The 27,282-nt window shown below is 37.1% G+C and overlaps 1 protein-coding gene and 2 long non-coding RNA genes across 4 annotated transcripts in view; 2 read left to right on the forward strand and 1 right to left on the reverse strand.

The window, feature by feature from the left end:
* The first annotated feature begins 2,141 nt into the window (after positions 1 to 2,141).
* On the forward strand, positions 2,142 to 6,053 carry LOC117213704. Of its 2 annotated transcripts, none has more exons than XR_004488707.1 (2): positions 2,142 to 2,601; positions 5,921 to 6,053. It is a non-coding gene; the product is annotated as an uncharacterized LOC117213704 (long non-coding RNA). The 2 variants fall into 2 exon arrangements; XR_004488708.1 differs by lacking the exon at positions 2,142 to 2,601 and adding an exon at positions 2,851 to 3,138.
* Positions 6,054 to 9,257: 3,204 nt separating this feature from the next.
* LOC117213626 lies at positions 9,258 to 10,527 on the forward strand. The gene is made up of 2 exons (XR_004488693.1): positions 9,258 to 10,019; positions 10,177 to 10,527. It is a non-coding gene; the product is annotated as an uncharacterized LOC117213626 (long non-coding RNA).
* The window catches only part of LOC117213625 (head-specific guanylate cyclase), a 48,274-nt gene continuing 31,286 nt past the window's right edge, over positions 10,295 to 27,282 (reverse strand). The window contains exons 4-11 of the mRNA XM_033459122.1: positions 14,782 to 15,127; positions 13,337 to 13,718; positions 12,794 to 12,973; positions 12,184 to 12,322; positions 11,901 to 12,067; positions 11,676 to 11,819; positions 10,876 to 11,030; positions 10,295 to 10,757 (exon numbers count right to left, since the gene is read on the reverse strand). Coding sequence (XP_033315013.1) covers positions 10,559 to 10,757; positions 10,876 to 11,030; positions 11,676 to 11,819; positions 11,901 to 12,067; positions 12,184 to 12,322; positions 12,794 to 12,973; positions 13,337 to 13,718; positions 14,782 to 15,127 — 1,712 coding nt within the window. The 3' untranslated portion in view covers positions 10,295 to 10,558. The remainder of the gene's footprint in view (positions 10,758 to 10,875; positions 11,031 to 11,675; positions 11,820 to 11,900; positions 12,068 to 12,183; positions 12,323 to 12,793; positions 12,974 to 13,336; positions 13,719 to 14,781; positions 15,128 to 27,282) is intronic.

Below are 27,282 nucleotides of genomic sequence, written 5' to 3' on the forward strand. Positions count from 1 at the left end.
GCGAGTGACACAGCGATGACAGTGGTCCGCTTTCAACGAATTTTAACACTGTTTCACTTCTCAAATTTTTATTTCCTTTTTGTTTCAACAAACAAAAATACCTTTAATATTGTCAAAAAAAACCCGACGATAAATCGAAATGACAATTCTTTCATATTTTGTTTGAAATCAGAAAACTATAGCGATGGAAAAACATGATAACACAATTATTTGTTAACAAATAATTTTCATAGAAATATTGTACCTATATAGTGTAAATTACACAGAAGACTACTTAAAATGCATACTACTCAAAGCAAAAGCGTTTTTTAAACTGGAGGTTTAAATGCACTTAAGTAGAAAGGGTGCATTATCTCAGAAGCAGTGAATGGAATTTAATCAATGAAACATTTCTGGTATCTCTTTAAAGGATCATTAATTTCATTAAGGGCCCTGCACTATAGTAGCTTTGAGGGAAATTAGAAAGTATGTTGAGGATTATATAAAAAATAGCACAGTAAGTAGGTTAACTTAGATATCTGGATTTTTTATAAATTTTAAAAGACTTAATGTCAAATCACGAAATTTACTGAATTTCAGATTTTATATAGGGATTTATATAAATGAGATATATATCTATTAAAAAATTCGCACTAAAAGGTACCATTATCCCTGCAAGTACTATGTATTTTATATAAGAATATTTCCTATAGATAACATACAATTTACTACGATTATCACCACGAGCACAAAATATTACCTAGATGTTACACCTATACTTAAATCACTGAGTTTAATTATGTAAAACAGAAACATTTTCTGTTTTCTTCAAATATAACACATAAGAATTATTAAGTAGAACGCATATATGTATTATTCCTTTATAGCGTGTATCAATGAAATTCGCTGAAAGTATAGAGATGCCTATAACCTATACATAGTATACTTAAGACCTAAATAACCGTTTATAACGTAAAACGTTTACAACATGAAAACCTAGAAACACAACTGAAGGAATCGATAAAAGAAACGGTGATTTATTCTAACGCATAATCTACGGTACACGTTGGAACACCTTTGGAAGGCGATGTTAGAGAGCGTGTTAATTCGAAAGGACTGAACACAATCAGGGCATTTTGTAACGGTTAGGGAACGACCGCGTAGGATCGGCACTGTTTTTTGATTGGTCGACTTGCTCCCGAATACCTGCCAACTACAGGTTCGGTGTTCTGAACTTTCGAACGACAACGCGATGGTACTTCGTTTCGGAAAGAATCACTATAACTTTATGGTGCACGGCTTTTAAGTATTGTCGAGGACGCGAAAATATTGTAAATCGAACGATCAGGGCACGACGATCATTTCTTGCCGGTTGCTCACCGAAGTTCAAGCAACGAAAGGTCTAGAGAGAAAAGAGATGAACGTTCAAGTTCCTCGTACAGTGGTGGTTCGTGTTCCCAAGGCAAGATTCCATTCCGAGCGAGTCCAGGTTACTCGAAGAAAAGAGCGTGTTCGAATGTACCGTCTGCCTCGTGTGCCACGGAGGGAGGGGGTTAGTAAGGTAAGAGATCGACTACTCTTATTCGTGTACATCCCAAGAAGGTCATAGTCAAAGACGCGCGCGGAGAAAGAGAATAATCAAGTCCGGTCGAGGAAAGAAAAAAAAATATCAACACTTACTGCCATACAAGGTGGACGCTCTGCCCGCTGCTGGAAGCTGGAACGATCCTATCCGTCAATCGGAGCCGCCACCAGCAACCTTGCTCCTTTTCCTTCTCTGTTTCTTTTGGCCAGTTGCGAGAGACGCCGCAGCTGCGACACACACAAAGACAGAGAGTGGCTGATCCACGAAACGAAACGAACGAAACTACCAACGCCACTCCCGCTTAAATTCTTTTTCCCTCCGTTTTCACCGCAACGCGTACATCGTGTATATATCGATATACATCGAAGGCTCACGGAACGACTCGCAAATTAATCACACTCCGGAAATGATCAAAACACTCACTGTAAGTCGCCGCACGAAAAACACGGTTGCCTCCGCGTTACAAACTTTCTAGAGAAAAATCACGTGGTAACGCGTTCGACGAGTTACAGAAACGAAAAACGACAACAGCGACACTTGCGATCTATTTATCCACGTTCGATACCGCGAGAATCGATATCGATCACGAACTGAGGCGTGCGTCCCGATTGTCACATTACGTTGCACAAAGATAAAGAAACTGTCGATCGCAGAGCACTGACGCGCGAACGAAATCCTGTACGAGCCCGATATAACACACGCTATGCGTCGCACATACAACTTTCGCGCGCTGCAGACTCCGGCAGACTGAGTGTCGAGAAAGTCTTGAGGCTAGCGTACGCGATTGCTGCGCTCCTGGCGGCCGATACCCGACCTACAGCGTCACGCGTCTTTGGCCGGTCTCTCTGTATTTCGATTCCTTAGAAACTCGAGTGTACGTTTCTCGTACGGGTTCTGCACATCCTAAATCAAATCCTTCGCGATTCACCGATGCAGAAATACCATCCGAAAATAACAATCACGATTTTTGTAAATATAACGAGACAGCGATCCTGGTACGACGTTATACATTTTATGCGTCGTGATCACGTTCAATGGTAAGAATCATTCATTCTAAATACATTATCCACTTCTTCAATATATCGTTTCAAGTCATCTTTTATAGGCTAAAATTTGTATCTCATAAGAAGTGCATCGTAGATTTTTTAGATTAGTTATTTAACTATGAATTGAAATCTATAAGATCAAAGTCAAATCTTTTATTGAAGTACCTCAAACTGCCACCAGAGCAGAGGTATGATTTAAGTTCATCGTAAGTCACAAGTATGTATATGTATAATATATCTAACTGTCAGTCTAGCATGTAACCACTAAACTTCGAGGTTAGTTTGTTTATCGCTCTTACCTCACTTCTACGAAGAAGTTCCCAAGCCCCCTCGGTAAACACGGTCGACATTCACACGACGGTACGCGGGTCGCGGTAAACAATCTCTTTTGGATTGTGAATACATACGAAGACGCATGTATAGTGTATACGCATTTGGCGAGCACGTGGCACGAGTTATCTCGAAACAGAGTCGAATCTACGCGCGACATGATGGACGTATGGTCGACTATATTTTTCTATTGTACAGGTGTAAATGTTCGATGAGTGTAATTTAAATCCAATAGTTCCGGCGCAAACTTTAGAATTCATCGATCGAGCACGCTTCGCTTCTATCGATTCGATCATGGGAATTCCTTTTAATCTATACGCGAGAACGCATCGTGTTGCCGATATTCTCGCTTCGTGGTCACTATTCAATACGAACTAACGTGGATGAATTGTACGTAACCATCGTTCGATATGTAGGTTATAACGTTACCTTTGCAATTGGATAATTGTATTTATTGCGACTTAAATCGTTAGCGACAGCTTTGTATTCGGCGTTTTTTAGGCTCGTGAAATGTTAGTCGGCAAGGCTGCCAAGCGTAAATAAACGCGTCAGAGACAATAGCCATTGTGGAACGAATCAGTCGTGGAAATGGATCGTTCGTTTTCTCTTCGTGTATGTTAGTGTTCGAACGCCGAAGTTACGATTGATCAACGTTAAATCAGAATGCAGAGGGAGTGGCAATGGCGGGCGAATTTTTAGTCGCGCGTATCTACCGTGCTGTTCGGGAGTACACCATTTATTAGTAGCAATTGAATAAATTACGTTCCATTCACCATAGTCCCCTCGTTCGTGTATTTCATGCATCGTCTCTCGACCTCATCCCATTCATGACAAAATATCTTTTTACGCTAATAATATCTCGCGTAGAATAGTTTTTTATATGATCTCTTCCCGCGCGTGAACAGATTAACCGAATCAACCATGATTTCGTGCAACTCCGAGAAATACCAGATAACGTCCCGTTATTCCGATCGTAGGATAAATTGTCCATGAAATATTTTTCCGTAGTGAATTGCGTACGATATTGACGATACGTATACAATGTAGAATCATTATGGTTAAAGGGTTTGGTGTTGCGCGTTTGAAAATTCAGTACGTTAGTCGGAAACGAGATGTAAGCTTTCGTATCCGCGATAAATTTTTGGTTTCGTAATACCAATAATTTTAACTTGTGCTCGTATATGTACCTTCCTTTCTTTTTGCTCTCCTTCTTTCTCGTATGCATATGTTCGGGGTGCGGTCAAAAATATTTTATAATGAGAAACAGAAAATGATTTCTTACGCAGAAGTAAACAAAGGTTAGTGTCATTCAAGGTTTACTTTCAAAAATATATATATTATACACTTACATAGTTAACTATAAGGAGCATTATAGTAATCAATGGACCGTATTTTATATTAGCTATATAAATGTGTATGTATGCCTCGAAAACTGCCTCGGGCGAACAAATTTTATTCTGCTCGTTTGATTTGCTCTTTCATAAAGAATAATCTTCTGTCCGCGTGTATAACAATTTCGACCGCGCCATGTTTATACTCGAATATTTTTTTGTCAACAAGAGGGAAGAAGACATTTTGGTACGTATAAACGACTGCGCAGCGAGGTATTCGCTAAATATTTAATATTCGGATCGTTTCCAAAAGCCGGAAGTCATTGCAGTTTAATCGAATAAGCGAATCGATCAGAGAGACAGTTGAATGAAACGGCACAAAGAATACACGCGTATCTCAATATCGTGCATTCGTGCTCGCATTATGAGAATAGATATGGGAGAACAGGTATGAATCGGAAATCGTGTTGTATATGACATATTCCGTCGAAAGCATTCCATTAAGATGTTCTAATTGATAACGAAGTAGTTTCGACTTTATTGCATTTTCTTCCAGTTTATGCAGCTTTTATGACAGTCTTTCAAAGATGAAAGAAGATCGATACCGTCATAAAGTAGAAATATTGTTGATACATATTTATACCGATTTTACCCGCAGATGTTAAATCATTATCTCGTTTCTCTAAGGATTCTTTCTTTTAAGAACTTCTAATCTTTTTTTGTTAAGAACCTCTGTAGCAAACTTGTTTGATTCTGTTTACTAAGATTTGAATAAAAAGAGAGGACTTAGACGGTTGTAGGTGCGAAAATAAATTACCAAGTGTTTCTTAATGAAACTTTTGCAGTAGACAGTACTGCGGTAATTTTTCAAGCCTGTCTCATTGTCTCATACTTGTCCTGTTCGCCATGGGAAGAGGATGAGCAGGGACTAAAACGTGAAGAATGAAAAATGTTTATGTTCTCTAGCAAAAACTGAGCGTAAAATTAAAACTTGCTAATAAAATCAGTTATAGCTGTGACGAAGTAATAAGTGTTATTAGATATTCCTTATTTATTTAATTATCGATTATTTAATCCTATACAAATGTCAAAGAATTATTTTTATTGTGATATTTTTAAAAAATTCTAAAAAAGCAATTCTTAAATCCTATGAATGGAAATTCTACGGAAATTAATAAAGTTTTCGAAGTATCTACATATTCCGCAATTTTTAAGTTGTTCCAGTTGCACGATATAACGCAACCCTAAGCTTAAATCAATTCGTGACATTTTTCAACACGATTAGTTAATTATAAGGTGTGAAAAATATACAAAGTATCTAACAAACATTGTTCCTCTGGTAATTGGTAAACTTTCATTACTTCAGTTAAATACAATGTCCATCCAAGTTTTTTCACTCATTAACCTGCTTGTATAAGTATAGAACTCCATGATGCACAACTTTTCCTCGTGTTCTGTTCTTTTGTTTGTACTATACTTTAGTTGCGAACATTTTTGCGAATACTTTTTATCCTTCAACAGTTTTCCGTGGATAATTTTACATATCTTTAAATATCAAAAACATAGACGTAAATCATTAGTAGCAAATAATTCGAATAATTCACTGAACTTCGATTCTTTCGCATAATAAAATGATTTCTTAATTTCAGGATACCTCAGTATCAGTTTACTTGGAGCTGTTACAAACTATTAAGAGAATGTAATTAAGCTGAGAATGTAGATAATGCCGCGTATATTAAACTTGGGATAGTTGAAATATCCTACCATCAGCGTTTAACCACGTGAGTATCTTATTAAAGTATTTACGTAGCTATGTAAAAATGAAAGTTAACTCGCTTGTAAGTTATTATCCTTCGAGTTAACCTCTCAATTTCATCCCTTTTTCTTTTTTGTATTTTACCATAACTAATTAAATGCGTAAAGACAAAAATGTAGAAACGCGTTAAATTGAAGGAAATGAACTTCGTTCAAATTATTTTCAGTGACACGGAATATTGCGCAAAATACTTTCATACTTTCATTAGCATCGATTACGTTTCATTCAACAGATATTACGGTGAGTTGTCGCGTTTTGTTCGATCGATGATACTCGCGTTTCCAATTAAAACGGATTTGAAACTTGTGAAATTTCGTACGGTGGCCGCGAGCCCAGATGCGTCACCTAATTAATAGTCTGACATACACGTCCGATGATTCTCTAAATGCACAGAAGTGCTCGCTAATCGATTACTTCGGTGCATTAGCGTACAATGAGCAATCTATTGCAAGGAGGATCCCTGGCACGGGAACAATGTACTCATTCGGATGGAATAATGTACATTTCGAGTGTAAAGCGGAGATACTGTAAACTTCAACACACAATATATTTACCGAATTCGAATTATTATGAATCAGCTAGTGGAAGAAAGAAATTATCTCTTGCTTAGGATGCTCCGTTCAGTCAAGCTTAATTTGCACCCATTGTCGACAGACTGGCGGATGAATGGACGTCATTATTAGACGAACGTTCTCGAAATTGAGCTATCACTTCTTTTTCATCAGGATTACTTAAAAAATTCACGTGATCCGATAATGATAATATACGACTTTGGGTTTCAAGTTTCTTTCATTTTTCAATATATTCTTTCAATTACTAGACTTTAAGATCGTTTATGACATGAATGGTCGGTTTTATCATGCCAAATATTTCAAATATTCCTATTATCTGTGGATTAACCTTTAAACTTTCCAAATTACTCTCGTATTATTATATTAATCTGTTCACGCAATGAATAATAAATTGACCGGAATATCTTCTAAAATATCTCTATCGGATGCTCCAAATGAGTATTATCGAACAAAGCTTGAGAGAGATTACCCAAATTGCCATCTCGATCAGCGTAATCCAAGTAACTTTTCTTTCAGAAGTCGCCGTAGTTTCTTACGGTCGACCTTTAGCTGCTTTTTCCTCTATAAATGTTCATCAATACGACCGTCCTTTCTCATCTGTTCACCACTTTCCCTTCGTCATTTTCTACCATTACGTGTAATTTCGTTCCACCATAGTCATACTTTGAAGAGAAGAGACATAATACTGTATGGCTATGATGCTCACGATGCTCGTTCTCGCAAACGGAAGATATTCTCATTTCTCTCCTTCTTCCGCTGGCCTATCTCTCTCTCTCTCTCTCTCTCTCTCTCTCTCTCTACGTGTACTTTTCATTGCACGTCATCTAAGTTATTATTCCCCTATGCCTACTCTCGCGCGTGCTATTTCCTTTTTTCTTTCTCTCTCTCTTTTTCTGTATCCGGCTCGTTTCTTGTATTTTGATATCAGGCTCTGTCTGTCTCATTCCGCGGACTGCTTCGTTAGTTTCAGCGGCGTTTGATTACGCGGCATAGCCGGAAGGTCCAATGTTTAATTTCTTTCTCTTTGCACGGCCTCGGGTTTCGTTGCGATGAATGGCAGCATAAGAAATAGTAAAGGTACGTTTACACAGGCAAGGAACGCGAAAAAGCACGCGGTCAGATACGCCGGTATTATGTGTGCGGCCGCGCAACCAGGCAACCAGGACATTGCCGGTTCTTTTGTAATTCCTTTCTTGCCGGCTTTTTAGTTTTACGCTATTCCCCCGATTTCTTTTGTGACAACTCGGTAAAATAACGCGTGTATGCTCCGGAATTATGAGTGTCGACATAGTACGAACCAGTACAGGGACCCTTCGAACAAACGCGTGATTGGCTACTTTTGCAATACTGGAAACCATTACGGCAGAACTTCATTTATCTCGAGCTACTATCAGGGAACAAATAATTCATACAACCGAAGTTAATATTGGAAGAATTTATCGATCCTGCTTTCTCCCTATGACACGGTTGCACTAATGATACAATATAGTTTGTGCAAAAGGTATGAAATCAGTCTAGCATAAAGGTTGTAATTCCTTGATAACGGGGTTTCAAATTTTTAATAATCGGAAAGTGAAAGCATGTTTTTTCAGTAACATAGGAAATATCTGTTTCATGTCTAGTTGTCAGCTGTTTTTATAAGGAAATATGAAATCGTATAGTGATTATAAAGTGTGGTTATAACAAAATAGAAGAAAAATTAGTATTTAATTAAAGGTAATAGTCCATTTATTAGAACTTGCCATATGACAGATAGTTCATGTAATAGTGGCTTCCTAATTCCGTTCACTACGTACGATTCCTCATTCAAATAATAGGAATTCACATTTAGATAAGTGGATTCAATCTCACAGGAGTTTCATTTAATCCGGCACTAACTAAAATTTCATTCCAATAAAGAGAGTTCTACTGTATCAGATTGTGCCATGATTATCTGTAGATTTTAGCCGAAGCTGAAAGTAAAGTTCACTCGAGTATCGATCTGTGAAAGTGTAATACTACCATTGTCTTATTACATATTGAACTGGCTAGCCCAGTCATGGTTATTCAAAAACCGATTTCCAATGAAGTTGAAAATAAAATTCGATAATAACGAAATTCATAACCAATTTAAAAAATCTTCTTCGTGCTACATTATAATTAGTTGTCCTTGAAATATTACAGTTTCTTGATGCATTAATTTAATACCTGTAACATTTATTGGAAAATTGTGCAATTTTTTTTAGAATTGCTACGTTATATTTATATAATACCGACATATTGAACGTCATTATTTCATTATACGTTTAATACATGTAATATTTACAATTATCTGTAATATACACTTTAATTCTTAATACAATCAATTGCATCGTATGGATTTAATTGTTCAATATGTTTGTTTACAATGCTTATTAATAGATTATGATTATTTTCTGGAACGAAAGATAAATTCGATTCACATGTTGAAATCATGAAAACGCCAATTCGAAATGGTCATGCAAAGATCTTGCAAAATAAAGCCGAAAAAACAATTACGATGTTCGAAGAAGAGCGATTATTTGCACAGTCTATTCTATACATTTTGAAATTGACGAGTCTCGATATAATGTGTAGCATTTAAGTTAAATTAATATCCATGAGTCAACATAGCGAACATCAAGATGTTTGGTGAACTATAAATATGAACAACATATTTCTATTCGTAAAATGACATTTATCTAAGAGAATATATCATAAAATGTAATTGAAGCCTGCGATGATAGTAGCCATAAAGAAATTTAACGATCAATAAAAAATCTGTGTAGAATTAAAAGAATATTTAGTATTTAGTAACAGAGAGCTATACTAATTTAGAAATCGATCTGGAAGTCAGAGACGTTGGTAGGATTTAAATCTCAGCACGACTAAACATAGGTACTCCACTCGTCTTCCTTTACGATCACATTTCTTTTCCTTGGACAATGGGTTTCGTGCAAATGAAACGACATTCGAGACATTAACGTCGCGGCTAAATGGTAGAAATCAAGGGAAACAGTGGTGGCGAGGAGGAAACCGGAACGGACGCGATCACGGGAACGTAACGTACCATGGTAAATAAGTAATGTCGCGGGGGAAAGTGCACCGATAGAGTATCAGGTCGAAGGGAAGGAAGGAAAGAAAGAACTGGTCGGACAACGCGCCACGGAGCAGCCTGTAACGATAACCGGCTTCTTCGGTAAAGAATACAAATTGTTCTATTATTTCCACGAACAAAGAATCACGTTGTAAAAGATTCGAATCTGGAACAAGTCTTATCAAAAATAAAACCAACTGGTCGGTTTCAAAGGGATAGTGGTTAGTAAGGAACGGAATGAAAGAATGGCGCTATATCGACTCGCGGTAAGCATTCGAGATATTGATATTCTCGCAGTTGTATACGCTTGGGAAATAGAATGTTTGTTGGTAAAACTCGACTGCAGGCTATTTATTATTTAGATCGTAATATGATAAAGTTAATTAAATGATAACTGTCTTTTTATCTCTCACAAATTTGTAGATCGATCAATGTCGGATGATAAAGTTACGCAGCGTTAATATCCGGCCGCTAATGAAGGAATGTGGCATTCGTGACAGAGTAGATATCGGTGGAATGTCGACAAATTAAATAAATCAGATGATTTATGATACAGATTTATTTGCTCACATGGTCATAAGTATATAATAATTGTAACCTAATACTCTGCGTATAAATATTATCGGCCCGGGAATTGGCCGTTTAGGCTGGTTAGAATCAGCGTTGTTACACGGTACCAGTTTGTGAACTCATTAGAAACAGACGTTTACCGAGAAAGTGTTGTTAGTATGGACAGAGTAACGTTGGTATAGCGACATTCATGAACGACGTATATTCGTTGGAATGGTTTTTATTATTTAAGTATCTACACGCTGCTCCCGAGCCCGTATTCCCTGATCGCGCTCTGAATATGTAAATCCAACGGGAAAGTGACGTCAACGTCCTTGTGTTTGTAGCCATTCAGAAAGTAAGACGTTCCTTCTATGTTAGCTGGAAATTCCTTTGGTAAGAATTCCTTTTGTCGCGGTTCCAGATCAAATCCTGATATAGGATATTTCAATAAGCTGCCATAAACAAATCACAATGTAAGTGACATGAGACTTACTGTAAGAATATATATACGTAGTACACTGCTATATTATCGATTTGATATCCTTAATGTTATAAGTGGAAAATACTTACACATACGTCGTTGGACTAATGTGGATACGAAGAGGTTCACTTAAAGATTCAAACTTATTAGCTAAGGTAACATTGTGTCCGAAAAGACAGTACCTCGGCATCTTTTTTCCAACAACTCCTGCTAGTACCATTCCAGTGTGAATGCCAATGCGCATCTAAAATATTATTTTCATTATGAATATTTCCCTTATTAAAAATTGAAGTAAAAATTGGAATTCTATCAATTAGAAGAAGACATTTGCAGTTTATAGTCTTCAAATTAAAAAATTTTAGGAAGGAATAATATATGTAACATTTATTTCGTGTTATTACCATTATATGAAAATTTCGAAATATCACAAACATGATAAATGAATTTTAAAATCGTAAGAATACAATATTTAATTATACCGACGTAAATTACAAAGTAATAAATTATTAACTGTAGTGAACTATAGCCTGTATCGCATTAAATCTGGCGTAACCTACTTTGAAAGTTAATGCAGTAGCGCAGTCACCTTACTTATCATCCTTTCTGTCATCGCAAGCAAGGGATACTTTAAATGGGAAAAGTTTTAATAGTCTGATAAATAGGAATAGTAAACAATTAAATACCATATCCTTGAAATATGTGTATAACGTGGAATATTAGTCATTTCTACATGCGTGTATAGTATTTGATTAGAATTTTAACATTGTCGGAGACATTTTTAATTGATATAAGATTTATTAAAAAAATTTCCCAACTAAAAGGTATCTATCTTCAATGGGATACAAACCCAATAGTAAAATACATTAAGGACACGTAAATATTTCCTCACCCTTATTGGTTTACCCTTGTGAGTTAAATGGTGAGAACATGCTTGTATCATTTTTAGAGCCATCCAAGCTATTTGTTGTGCATGAATGTGAGTGTTACGATGAAGGCCACATGCAACGCAGTAGGCATCTCCAATTGTTTCCACCTGAAATTTTGATTTTAACTTAATTAATATCTTCATAATAAGTCTTAGAAGATAATACACTCATTTGCGTAAAATTCGCACTTTATAAATATCTAACTGGCCACAAAATGAGTCAAACTGTTCATAAAGGTTTTGAAGCATGTTGATAACCATCATTGGTGTCGCGGTAGAACAAATTTCTGTAAAACCGACAATATCACTGAAAAGCATCGTCACCTCAGGATAAGTTTTTGCCTCGATTGTCTCCCCTGAAAGAAAAATATGCAATTGAATTCAGATAAAATTACAATTCAAGATCAAATAAGAAACGAAAGTTAAAATACTAGGACTTTTCTATTGGTTTAACCGTAATTGAAATATTTACCCAACCATAAACGCTTTGCTATATCTGGAGGAAATATAAGATGAAGCAAGCTGACATTCTTTTCTCTTTCCGCAGACACAGCTAGGTTTGCTTCTTCTATAGAGCTTTTCAATTTATCCATCCGTCTTCTCAAACCATCCTGCATCAGAAAATTAATTTTTAATTAAAATTATTCTTCCGTATGATTATATAATTTTCAAAAAAAAAAGAGAATTTAAATAATGGATTTATAAAGAGAACGACTTTATCAGCACATGTTTGATTCCATCCACTGTACTGGATAGTGTCGCCATCTAGAACGTAACGCTCTGTAGGCTGTTGCCCTCTATCCTGAGGAATCAAAATCTTTTCAAACAGACGCGTCCTTTAAAGATGTATTACAATCTGAACATCATTCTACCCAATTGAAAATCCTAATGAATACTTCAAAAGAACTATTCATTGATGAAATTTTCATCGACGGATAAAATTGCAAGTTGAAATTCTCTTTTACATTGCTCATAACATAACGCATCGCTTAATGGAATGTATAATATTGTCGCTCATATGAATTCTATAAATATAAATGTAACGATACCGGAGAGAGGATAAAATGTGAATTTTATTATACCTGTGCCCTGGCCTGTTCCCCAACCAAGATAACGTCTCTCGTGGCGTCGTGTAATGGAATATCAGATATAAAAAGTCCTCGACCAGTTAATCCTTCTAGACCGTTCAAGAATGGCGAACTCACAAATAGAATGGAATCCGATTCAGGACAATGGACCATCTGACCTTTCATCTCCAAACCCTGGAATGATTTGAAATCCTATTAGTAGTAAAATTTTTGTAACTCTATTCGATATGGATAATATATTCGATGCTTCAACATTTTACAGAAATATCCTAAAAATACGTATAACGTAATACAATCTTCGATCGAATTAGATTTGCGTCGATCTTCATAAAGGCTAATTTAGTTTCATCTCGTATTATTCCTTCAAACTTTCAGCAACCGTGACAAAATTTAATCAGAGATTAATCTCGATCCCTGTCACGGTAAAAGTTAAATCTTTGATTTCGTGCATCGATATGCAATTCGGCAAAGGTCTGATCGTTGTACGTGTAATAATTTTATCGATTTGCATAAGAATAACATTGTATATTCAGATACCTCCGCGGGATATTTATCGACGCCCTGCGGTCTTTGTAGGGTGAGCACGAAAGGTGTATTCGCGCGCTTCAGTATCTCATGAAAGATCAAAGTAACTCCGCGTGGTCGTGTAAAAGCGAAGTACGTCGATATTTCTCTTCCTAATCGGTTAAGATGATGCCCGAAAATCCTCATAAATCCGACTCCAAGCTGCACCAGCTCTAATTGTCGATCAACCACAAAGTGCCATGGGAAGGCTTTGCAGAAGCTTGCTACCCCCATACGTAGGTCCGTGGCTTCGGTCGACAGTGGACGGAACGGGGACGTAACCGTGTCGAGATTATCGTCGATCTCCGGATCGACCACCAAATGCTCGCTATAGCGCTCTGGAGTGATATGATACCTGCGAAGCAGTTCAGTGAACGTCATTACGCTTGTAGGACGGAGTGCCTCCGGTTAGTGTACAAAGTCGAACCATGTTATAGGTTAGATCAAATTCTGAATTTCAGACTTTCAAATACTTCAATTTTCAAAAAGTATTCAATCTCCAGATATTCAAATCGCCAAACTTCATAACTTTTCAAATCAAATTTCATAGAGATGCACAAAAGCAACCCCAATTTCTTATCTACTTATTAGATTGCTGATTACTTTTTGAATTCATTTTATCATACATTGTGCGAATCGATTTTCCTTACAAGGTGCCTTAATTAAAACGGAGCTAATTCGAACTAATTACGGAACTGGGCTCGAACTATTTGGACGGTGTCTTTTTCTTAGAAGTAATTGGAAGCAGATTTACTATTTAACGAATTCGTTTCCGATGGCGAATGTATAATGAAGTTCTTGAAATCGGCAGGCTGTCCGTATGTTCCTGGTTTAAATGTCTGCAAACATCGGCGATCAATATTTGACCACTTCATAGTGGCGCAATTTCTAGAACTCTTTCAGTATAGGTGTAAATCGAGCGATACGATGTCTACACGCACAGCGGCTACCGATCGAACGAGCAAATACTAAATATTGTTCTTTTGAATGTTACACAGAACTATCGTACATCGGTGCGTATTATTCGTTTCGAGTGTTCCGACGATCAATAAATCGCAAGTTGGCCGTTGGACGTACCAGATTTCAAATACATATTCTCAGCTTAAATCTATAACGGTACATGGAAGCAGAATAAAAAGCAGTTGAGGAGCCGCTTTCTGGATTAAATTCTGCCAACCCTCTTTCTGCGCGTGTGTGACTATGTTTTCGCCTCTGCGTACCAACTTTATTACAATTTTTATATTCAAATATGCCGTTGCTACAGTTATTTCATTCGCTGGAGATTGTAACTAAGCGCAAAATGAACTATAAAAAAATTCGTTCTGTAAACAAGCATGTACGAGATTTTTCATTGTAGAGGGAATAAAAACAAAAAACAAAATAAAAAGAATGTAAATGCATTATCGAAAACTACTTACCTAAAAAATTTGGTGTTGTATGGGTCGGGTAGAATATGTACATTGGCATCATCGTTATAAAATTGTCTGGCGATGCCCTTTAGGCTACCGACTAATAGATACGCAACAGACGGGTGGTCAGTCGTAAAATGAAGCTCGATCGCTTCCGGCGTGGCAATGCATACGAACTCTGCCTCCGCCTCGGATCCGGACTGGTGTTGCACGACATCGTTCACGCCATCGAGGGTGGTCAGGAAAGCCGTCAGATCGTTCCCGAGGCAACGGAACGCTCTTTCAAGTAGACCCACGCAAGCAGTATAAATCAGCTCCTGGCCAAGCTGATCGAAAAATATGCTCACGTTCACATCTGGAAAAGGTTCGCTGAATTAGCTTCAACTTAGTCGACGTAGTCATTTAGACGCAGTCCTAGTAAAATGGACCTTTCGCAACTGGGGGCGAAGAGTAACGCGAACCGCTTGTTCAGATAATTCGAACGCTGACCTAGGTGCTTTACGTTCGAACAAGTTTCGTGTATGTGGGTCAGGAGTGACCTACGGTATATACTTACCGTTAGATGTTCCTTCGATAGATGCTGAATCGAAGTAGGAATAATTGGCATTTTTCGGAAGGTGAATTGATCGTTTTAATTGGTTCTCGAACTTTGGAAATCGTGGATTTTATAGGATTCGAATAATATAAAAGTTTCAACATGCAGAAAATAGGCAAAGAAAGCTAAAAAAGAAGTATTTGAAACTAGATTGGAAAGTGCATGATTGGAAAATGCTCGGGGGTTTATTGTATCAGAAATTTAAATGTACCTACTGTCAAATGCGACAGAAAATTACACGAAATGTTTTACGGATAATTATTCGGTTTTTTGATTGCTTTCTTATACGTTTGTTCGAATATTTTTTTCAAGGTATCTGCGTGGAAAATGGCAGGTCGTTAATTGCTGATAGTATTACTCGATAAATGAACACACATTCCTTTTTCAACGAAAAGTATTAATAAACCGCTGTTAATTATGTAAATTCACTTGTTTTACTTGCGTGTAGTGCAGTTAATTATGAATGAAACGATACCTCCTACGATATGACTTTTATTTTTTACGTGTCATTTATTCGAATGTGGTTTTCTAGCGCACAATGTTAGATTTAACTCCAAGAGATTCGGTAGAAAGTCTGGGACAACGCGTTCGTTAAAAATTTCGTTGAGCTACCAACCGTATTTGTAGAAACTTCCTCCATATAAATACTCGCCAGTAACAAAAACTGCATGCAGCAAACAATCAACTCTTGGTTTATCGATATCCTCGTTTATCACCAATCAAATACTTCAGCAATTACTTCTTTCGTGGAAACGAAAGTCCCACACTCCATCGTTGGAACATTATTCAGCTGAATTTACGATACTTAACAAGTTTCCCGAACATCGCTGTAATTCTTTTTCGAAAAGCCCATTTGTCTCTTCAAATTCTCTGCGATTTTCTCACATTTTCTCTCGCATCAGTTAACCTGATTTCATTAATTACTTAGCTATTTCTCGAGCGTGTCAATGGAATGCGTAAGGTCTCTTTCGCACGAGGACAGTGAGCAGACGTAGTCTTATAGAAATTTCAACAAACAGATCACGTTTTTTCTTCGCGACTTTTAATGCTGCGTATTTAGTATTGACCGTTTGAACATCCTGAAAGTCAGGATTTTTCAAAGTTTACAACATTGTCGTTTTACGTTTACGATGTTTCACGTTTATAATCGGTTAACCGCACCCGAGCACATCGTTGTTTTTCAATTCCAAAGTCGTAGGAAATGTGCTTTATACGACATACTTATACGTTTTAAATACCAGTAGCTAGCAGAAGGTTTAATATCTTTCATGTCCGGCAAGTTCGATGTTTCCCGATGGATGGAGCAATTAAAAAAAAACAACAAGAAAATCAGAACAGAGAGGTTGGATCTCTCGTTCCAGGGAGATATTCGTCACAGCAGACTGAATGCGGCCGTAATTTCGCTGACGAGACGACCAGCGACGAATTACTCGAATCTCCCTGTCCCTGTGATAAAGACCAAGCAAAATGGAGGAAACAAATAAAAATTCCGATCGTTACACGCTGAGGGTTTCTAATCTGATGATAATCGGACGATTTCGATTTGCCGAATGCACCTTCCGTTATTGTAATTCTGGTCTCTAGAATTTTCCAGCTTGACTGAATTTTTCAGAAGTTTTCAAGGGATTAAGAAGAAGATTTTAAAGAAGATAGATTGATGTAAATTGGACAAAATCTGCGATTTATGCTACTATACATGTACGTGTTTTTCTCTGAGTAAATAATTACCAATCTCAAATTTCTGGATCACTTCAGGAATGATGGTTCTTGCGTTAATTATAGGGGTGCTTAAGGACTGCTTTTTGCATTTCAAGAGTACTGAACTTTGCCAATATCCAGATTCAGCACAGATCCGTTTTTGCGTTTGGGTTTTATTATATCGACAAAAAGAATCGATCGATCGAATAGCTGAATTGCGAGATTCGAATGTTTTTTACCTCTAACAGTGACGAAGAAGAAACTCACTCAGCTGAATTATTACTAAAGCTTGTTTCAAACACGATGATATTGAAGTAACACGAAACAAATGCAACTCAACAACGCATATCAGAATGATCGAACCGAAGTCTCAAGTCTTTTTTCCAATTAAAATCATCTTCGAATTACAATGCTAGTATAAAATTTCGAACATAGTTCATTCCATTCCATAGTTCATTCTCCACATACTCTGTAGAAAACTCTACGATCGCAGTTTCTATCTTCCATTGCGGCTCGATTGAAAAATGTAAGTTCCTAGAAGGAAATCAGCGGCGTGCAGGCCAAGCGTTGAGGAGGTGGGAAAAATTTACGCGTCGACCTCGAGGTCGTGCGGTCGATAAACGACCGATAGAATCGAGTTCCCGTGATAAAGCGGCGGTTAGCTCCCTTGCAAATCCGGAAATCGAAGCGACCTGGCCCGGTTAGTTCTAATGGCCGCGCGTATTATTTCCCACCGAATGTCACTGGCAGCGCGCGATAATCAATAGCGGTCACCGACCGCCTATATAATACGTATGGCCAATCGTCTGGAACATCGCGTGATGCTTTTGTGACAGCCTGCCAAATCGCCCAGCTAAGCTTGACAAATCGATGGCTCCTTGGCAGTCTGAGTTCGTAGCCTGTCGTCGACTACAACGAAACTTCTATAAGAGGTAAACATGTTCAGGATACAGGGGGAGCAAAGAACTAAGATTAACCTATTAGCTTAGTATATATGAATTAAGATACTCGGAGGAGTAAGTGATATAAATGACGAAATATTGAACATATTAGGAGGATCAAACAACATAGTTTATTATAATGTTACAAATATTTGAATTTCTTTAAATTTTACAAAATCGCGGAATCTAAGTGGACGAGAAATAGCAATGAGAAAAGTATTAAGCGAATCTTTGAACTTCTTCTAAACGTTAGACAATTAATATACGTGTATAATATTTTTATAAAACGTTATAACAATATTGCAAGGGATTGGAAATTTATAGCGAAATTTTCTAGATAAATACAGATCTTTTGTGTTATTTCCTGTACTCATCATGTTTCTGGGAAAAAATGTACTTGTATCATTTCCCACAGAGTCCCTCAATTGGTTTCGAAACCTAACCTGAATCAACTCGACGTCGATTCTGAACCTTACCAGGCAATGTCATAAATGTCCCTCCCGTGGACATCGAATTTATGGTGTTATAAATCCGAATTTATACGACATATCTCTTTCCGAATTTTACGCAGGATAAAATACGATTCAATCACTTATTTAACAAGTTTTTCATCTGAAAGAATTCTTACTATATTCACATTAACTTTTATAAAAACATCTTTGATCAAATATTATAGTTCCATATATATGTACTTATTAACATAATTAATTCAACCACCACTTCATACTTCAATCCAATAATTTCAATAAAGGTAACATGACATTAATAATAGTTGAAAAACAAACATGGAAAGGTCACATATACCATGCACTAGAACAGAATGTTTTCAATCATTTAATAATAAATAATATTGGATGCAACAACAAAGACATTACAATGATGTTTATGAAAGTGTATATTGAATGATTCCACTTAATATGTCGTATATTTATAGAAGAATTTACGAATTGTTTGTACTCTACTGACTTGGAAGAGAGTTGTTCGCTGAAGCTAGAGTTTTGCACAGGTATACCGGTCGTTACGATGTTATCGATTGAATGCTGTTCAGTTAGATACTGCTTATATACCGCAATGTGACTTGAATTCTTACACTTCTTTTAAGGTTACGTATTTTAGAGAGAAAATATAAGCTATGGACAAAATCTGGTTTGCGAATTTTAGTTTGTGTTCTCGTTTTCTAGAAAATAACGGCTGATCTAGTTTAGGAAAGTAAAAGATGGCTTTTCTTGGGAATAGAACAAAAGTGTGTAGAGGAAAAATCAAGAATACCAGTTCCATGAAAAGTTTAGAAACTTCTTTTTGGTAGTGTGGTTCGTTATGCTTCAATATCAAACTCGTTTGAATCTTGAAAATTTAATTTACGAATAGTTTTCTACTTCTCAGTGAATTTGTGACACTGGTGCGATATATGTAGATAGTGAATTGCAAAGATTGCCAGGAAGTCAACGAAAATGTGGTTCTGAGGAAGCACATAGTCCAGAAAACGTTCGAGAAGTTCTGCCCTCTCGATATTTCCTCTATTTTCCTGTGTTACAATCTAGTGTCGTGGAACACGAAGGTTCGAGTAAAGGAACACGCAACACCGTGTAGGAGGAAATGCCCTAGTACAGAGTCACCGAACAAATCCTCGAATCGATATTCTTGAACCTTACAGGAACTACCCTCAATTATGAAATCACAATAACTATGTCTTTGTCGTAAAAAATCTGAACAGTGATCCTTTGTGCAGTGACATGCTCTTTCCCTTTTCAATTCATGAAAGGTCCCATGTGTTCCATTACCAAAGCAACCTTAGAGCAACAATGCCGTCTAACGAAATATCACAGGCTTCTTCCCAGTTCGCTTTGAACCCGCATTCGACATTGGCGCGCGGCGTAACAGTTCTCAACCGCGTTTATTCGTGACTCGATTTCGACGAAGCAGGGTGTACTCCCTTTGAGGGGATGTTGATATTCACGGCTGATTGAATACCAACCGTTACATACGTTTGTGTACGCTTTTGCAGCGTCGAGCACTTTGGTGCATGTTTCGTATCGACGATTCGTGGACCATGATACGCGACAAGTTATAGAAAACTAGCTGGAATTAGGTTATAAAAACAGATATAGAATTTAGGACTCTCAAAAAAGTCGTGCCTCCTTAAAAAGGATGCATTTTACTTCGACTAGTCCCTTTCTTCGGCTAGCAAGCGGTGGTGTATCGATCGTGATTGTGTGCAGCGTTTCCACGCGAGTCAATAGGAGAAAAGGTCTAATACGGGATACGCCTTTTCAAGGCGAAGCGTCTCGAGCCACTCTCCAAGGCTCCATCACGATCGCACGAGAAATCCTTTTTGCGCTTGGCCAACTCCAAAGAACGATCTCGTGCTACTCTCCCTCTTGTTATCTTTTATTTTTTCTCTTTCCCTCGCTTATTCTCTCCTCAGCCTTCGCTTTTTCTTTCGCTCTTGTTGCATTGTTATCGGTAACGTCAGAGGAACACGCTTCCACACCTAGAAGATAGACCGTACCGCGAGAAACCTGTTCTTTGGAAAACCATCGATGTTAATTTTACGGAGTAAAACCGATCTCACAGATGTCTCTGGAGTTTTCACGCAGTAATAATATCTAACAATAATAATGCGTTTAAACAGGGAAATTATATTAAACTCGGTCGGAGATGAATCTTTCACGGTTGGTAAAAGGGTTTTCCATCCTAATTGCGAGGGCGCAAGCTGTGCCGTACACCGCAACGTGGTTACAAAGGGTCGAGCTATGTTATTGCATTATCGTAGAGCATGTCGCGCTAATGAGTAATAAATTCTTATCGTCTGAGCTTCCCCTCGCTGTACATATTGTACTCCATCTTCAACAAGCGAAATCTCAAACGCAATTCTTATTCTTTGCTTCTCTTCACTTATTCTTTATTCTTTGGAATCTTATCCTCTAAGTGTTCAGATACTTTCATGTATATTGCTTGATGTGATCATGGCGAAAGGAATTATTGTAAATCGTGCAAATGTTGCGAAATGCACGCGAGTGTCACGCCATCGACGATTAGACTTTCTGATTTCGAAAGACCGCTGCCGGAAATCGTTGATAAAGTTCCGACAGAATAGTCGAATTTGAATACGTTGCTCTGCATATTGATTGTCCATGATGATTAATGAGACGTTCACGAAGCATGCTGTACTATAACTACAGTACTTGACAACCGAATGCAAATTAGGTTAACATGCCCTCGAAGATGAAGGATCGTGCCTGAACCACCTGACAACATATATTGCATCTCATCGAACATGCTAGTCGGAATTCTCGGTGCATCATTAAGATCCATCGATGGAGAACCATTATTCACGGACTGCTAGGATCTTCTTTTGTCGAAGTGACTTTATTAAGTGGGAAAATTATTGTTTCACCGAGGTGGAATTATTCTTGAGAAATTAGCTTCTTAAAACAATTAATTTGTATTATCGGTTGTACCGGTTTGCGATGAGAACTTCCAATAAACTAATTAATTATCCTGTTCCTTTAGAAAAATTCTCTCATCTAAAGACTCTTATACATGGTATGGTAAAGTTTCCGGCGAATACAAGTTTAGTAGCGATTTCACATAGAGAAAAACTTCGCCAGTAAATGAAGTTTGTACAGAAAATTTTAGAATATGATAGACCTTTATCCGAATTTCATTAATTTCTTTTATCTGAATGTGAACTCCTATTATTTGATTTTCTGTTTTAGGATAATAATAGGCAATTATGGAATTCTACTGTATCGAGCCACAGGCTAAATATTTGCTATAAATAAGAGCATGTTGAGCAGGTTGAGTATGTTCCAAAAATATACATTGTACATGTTGTCTATCTACATTCATAGCTTTGAAATATCGAGGACTATTCCTTTAAATAGCACATTTTCAATGCAAAGGCATCGAAACGAGGCTTCTTCCATACACCTGTATGGTCGATACTTTCATTAAGCAGGACAAAAAGCAAGAATTGGGCCACTCCATTACAACCCTGATTTCCATTATGGATCTATGTAATAAGTTTACATATGAATGGTAAGTTAGATCGTAGCAACGCAGCGGTTAACGATCCGTATACATACAGTTACACCTTTAAAAGTTCTGTGTGCGCAACTTATAATCATCATCGAATGCAACAAATATTTATCACGGTTAACTGGGTGAAGATAATTGCAGTAACTACTCTGTAAGTGCCCCAACAAGTGCCCGAACAATGTCGGCTCGTTTTTAAATTGGCTGTTCTACCCCCTGAATTAGCGCTTTCATAGATCGTTGAATATTAATGACATACGCGCATATGATATGACGTACTGTCATGAAAAAAATATTTACAGTCTTTTCACGCGTTTTACGAATATTTATAAATGCAATAAACTCGTAAACTGTGTTTATAAACGAACATATAATACAATTTGTTATTGCTTGTGATGAAGAGAATAATAAAGTTAATTTGAACTGAAAGTAGTTATTTCACACCAAGTTTTAAAGAACAGAATAGCAACAATGTTTTAGTATGGACAGTGAACCTGCTTTTTACGAGGATTGAAACTTCATAAACATTTTAAATAATACGAAAAATTTTCTGTAGATGTCTGCAAAGCATATATAAATTCGAAATCAGTGAACATCGTATAAGTGATACAAGTTTTAGTAAACGCGGCTACATGTCTAATCAATACGATAACGTATTAAAATAATATCTATTTCTCGTGACATAACATACACGCAATTACTGAGAACATACATGCATACAATGTAATACGACACAAACAACTGAATACCAAAATCTCATAGAAGAAAACAACGTAAGTCAAATCCCTAGGATTCCCAGACCTTTCCAGATTCTCTGCGTCTGGATTTCCCTCCAATCTTCTGGGCTTTTCGATTTATGAGCGTCTAAATCTTCGAATTTTTGGTCTCCTTACTTTCTGGGTTCTTGGATTCTTGGATTTTGGGAACCTTAAACTCTTGAACTTTTGGGTTCCTGAAGTAGTGATCTCTTGCTCTTTTAGATCCTTGGGGTTTTGTACACTTTGAACTTTTGGATTTTTGTGTTTTTGAATTAATAATCTTTTGGTTTTTGTGTTCCTCGATACGTGGACTTTTTGAATCCTTTGGAATTTTCAGTTTCGCAATAATAATTAAACAATCATTTCTGACAATCCAATTTTCAGACTCGGTTTTCTCAGAAACGAGCCGTCATATGAAAAATTTTCTGTTGTATTATGGTTGGTTGTACTATAATTTTCAACCCGCCCTGTATAATTTGTATATGTATACTATAGGTATTATTAGCTTACATTTTTGGTATCCTCTGTATCAAGTCAATGTATCTAGTAACATCCTCGTTGGGCCCTATGTGTTCAATAACGTCTCTAACGGAACCCACGTTCCCAATATCGTCTCTGTTGAGTCCAGTGTGGTCCATATTGTCTTTATTGGGTCACATATGTGTCAGGTCACTTCAGAGTAACCATATATGCGTTCTATTATGGGTTGGTTTAGATTTACCACGTGTTAGACGAATGACAATATGCACTTTGACCAAAAATCTGTTATGTATAACCTATACTTCCTGGAAATTCGACCATATATGTATGCTTTAAATATATACACATGTACGTACTAAAGAATTCCATCCTTATAAGGTAAATCTTTCCTACTTTATATACGACGTATAAATTTTATGTACATACATTTATTCAATAAATTTACCCATTTATCAAGATCCTTCTTTTACGTGTATATTTCATAATCCTTGTAGTATAACTTATCACGTTCTTCAGTCTAATAACATTCAGAAGTTTCAGAAGGGAATAAAGAATGTGGTCGAACTTGATTTATTAAACGTACTTTCATCTTTTGCTTTTGGTGTTTCATTGATAAAATATTCAGCCAAACGCTCGTTCGTCCCACATCTCGTCCAAGGATACACTAGTTTCAATCTCGAGAAGGAATATCTTAGAGGCCAGTGGAACTCGGTACGCATCTTTGAAATGATGTAGCAAAATCTATGTAAAAAACATCTACGATAAGAATTATCCACAATTAAAAAATTACTAACCGCTTGAACGTGAGAGGGCCAACTAGATAAACGACACATCCAAGTATGTTCCATTAAACGTACCAAGCTTGACTCCGGAAAATGTGATCCACGTCATAAGCACTATCGCCGGAAACATGATCATAGTGGACACGAATGCAATTTTCTTGGACCACGCTCGTCAGGTTCATTATTGGTTCAGGTCAAGTATCAGGTTAATTAATCTTTCAGATTAGAAATTACATGCATATCGTACGGCGTTATTGCATCGACGTGAAAACTTCGCATATGGGATCGTTTGTTGCACGCCTTGCAACGGCGATCTTGTTAGAACTGTATCATCAAGATAACGTCATGAGCGTGACTGGCATAGTTACTCGGGTATTCTGCTCGTATCACGAATTTGCATTTCTACGGGTAATTACGGGGCTAGGTAGCTACGATTCCAATTCGCATTGCAAGAAAATCAAGATTCGAGCCGTTTTCGACGACACGTGCGCATGTATTACATGTTTAAGACCGCGTGCATACGAGTGATACATGTCAGTACCATTACATGCGCTGTAACAGTGCCAACGCATGTTTCATCGCAGATATATTAATCGAGATCTTACACGTTAATCACGAATTTAAGACTTTCGCAATCCGGATATCGTAGGATGTTCAGTAATTAATGTTGTGTGTTTTTATTTTTAAGAATGTGCACACATACATTGCCAGTCATAAATGAGCCTCGCAGAAACCAAACTGATCAACTTTACTTTTTATCATTTTCACTATGTCATTATAATTAATAATAATAAATACACTATTAATGATCAAATTTCGAAAAAAAAATTTTTTTTCCATTGAATAAGAGTTTTGGTTGTAAAGCCATTAAACATTAAGAATTTTATTTCGATTTTCGTCTAACATTGCAACCAGTTCTTCCAGGGATTGAGTGGTTCACTGATGTGTCTGATAATTCAATACTATGTACAGTAGGTAATGTTCAGTTATCAATTTTGCCCGGTTCTTGTTGTAGGAGTGTATTAAATAGAGATTATAAAATTTGCACACCGTTCATGATTGTTTACCGACTTCACAGTTAGGGAATAACGAATTAATTCGTCTACGATTCAACTTTACCGCTCTGCAAACATGTGATATTTACGTACGTTCCTCGGGGATTGCGTTAAGAAGCGACTTCGATCACGCTATTCGTGAGGCCTGAACGTGATCGTGAATACTTTTTGATAGAATAAAGTTCGAAGTAGGAAAAAATGCGAGTTATTATTGAGGAAAAAATATTTAGATTTTGATTATAAGCGTGGTTGGAAAATTGAAAGCTGCATCAAATTACAAATTACTGTTGCATTGAATTTACAACTTCGGGCAAATTTTTTAATTTATCTCCGAAATTTTACGCGCACTATTTCGTATACATCATTTAAACATAAATAATCCGCACGATTTATAATAAATCTAATTTCGTGATTTTTATCATAATCTACATTTGTTCACATCATTAGTGAAAAATTTCTGCCAATACATCTCTTCGCTATTTGCGTCATCATCTGTGAGATTATCGTTTTCAATATCGTTTCCTGTCTCTGTACGATACGCGTCACGTCGACGTTCGACAAAACCAGAAACCGCGTCGTGTTTAATTTTCACGGAGGAGAGACTGTATTTCAAAGTGACGCATCGATTCTCTGATGAAGACGCGCGAAAACGAGCGGATCGGATAAAAGGGGATTACAAATTGTGCCCCTGTTACCAAGATGGAACGCCTTTGAATATTTTATATCCGCCGGGCTACATATCGATTGGTTTTCGCGCCATTCCGCGGTCATTCAATTAAAAACTCGGTCAAGCCTGTATTAACGAGTGACGCGTTATCAACGGCCGTGTGAGAGAGGAAAACGGCCGAAGACGTTTAAAAGAGAATCGCGGGGAATAGAAAAGCTCAACGAAATTAGTCCCGGATTCTCTGTATGAATAGATACGCCCGACGTTCTCCATTCATCGGACTCCAATTTTTCTTTTTCTTCTTCTTTTCTATTTTCTCTTTCCTCTCTTCACTCACAATCCTTTTCATTTTTGTTCTTTTTATCTTTCTTCTTCCATTAAAAAGTCGCCACAGCGTCGAACGACGGCATTCGACCGAGTACCATCTCGAAAAAGAATTGTTCGACGTCCGGCGCCAAGTAAACTGCATAGAGCACGCAAATTGCCGTCCATTTATCGTAACCGTCAAAAAAATGAAAATGTCCCCATGGATGCGATCGTGAAACGCGTTTATAGAGGGCATCGATTTTATTTTACGACCCGTGCTCGTCTGCCCGTAATTCGACGCTATAAAGTGTCTTCTTTGAAGAAATTCTCGCGAAATTGATATCCGTACCAGTCTTGTTTGCAACATGGAATGACAACAAAGACACGGTTGCGTGGATTTCTTTTGCTCGATGTCTCAACACGTTCACGGAGATAACAAACAGATTCGTTTCCTTGTCGAAGACAAGCAATAGCGAAGTTTTCGAGAGGAGATAAAAGGTAATACCTACGAATGTCTCGAAACGATATATTCGATGTGATGCTAAGGTTTTCGTAACGTTTTACATTATTCGCTGGACTACATATTTCAACTCTTAAACGTATCTTCCCTTCAATTTTATAACCAATTATGTTATAACTTTATTCTTTATTACGTTTCATACATGACTTTGAAAAATATATAGAATATTGTATAATAAAAATTGTAGTACATTATTTTACGAAGAATTACAATGAATTGACTTACACCACTGTGATTCTGAAACCTATGTTACTTAAGTATATTCATCTATTCGTGCAACCGATGCAATATGTAACCTAAGCTTTCGCCATGAAAAATACGATCAACAGCACGAGCAATCCATAAATGGACAGTATCTTGCTACCTTCGTACGTGGTACACGAAACCTGCGAAGTATGGCATAACTTTTCGTCTCTAGAGATTCGAGGGAAGATTTGTCGGGTACGGCTTCGGAAAACGACAAAACGCCAATACTCATCAATACAATAATCATAGACTCGTTCTTATTCTGTCGCGCGAGGATGCCTCGTATGACTAGAAAGATAGAATACTAGATAGATAGTGCTTTTAAATTATAAGTTAAGTTACCAAAGAATAATAAAATAATAATAGAAATAGGGATAGAATGTTTTTTATGTAGTGAGTACCTGTTAGATTTGCAAAGTTTTAT

The sequence above is a fragment of the Bombus bifarius genome, unplaced genomic scaffold, assembly GCF_011952205.1.
Source record: "Bombus bifarius isolate JDL3187 unplaced genomic scaffold, Bbif_JDL3187 scf7180000009125, whole genome shotgun sequence".
Taxonomy (NCBI): Eukaryota; Metazoa; Arthropoda; class Insecta; order Hymenoptera; family Apidae; genus Bombus; species Bombus bifarius.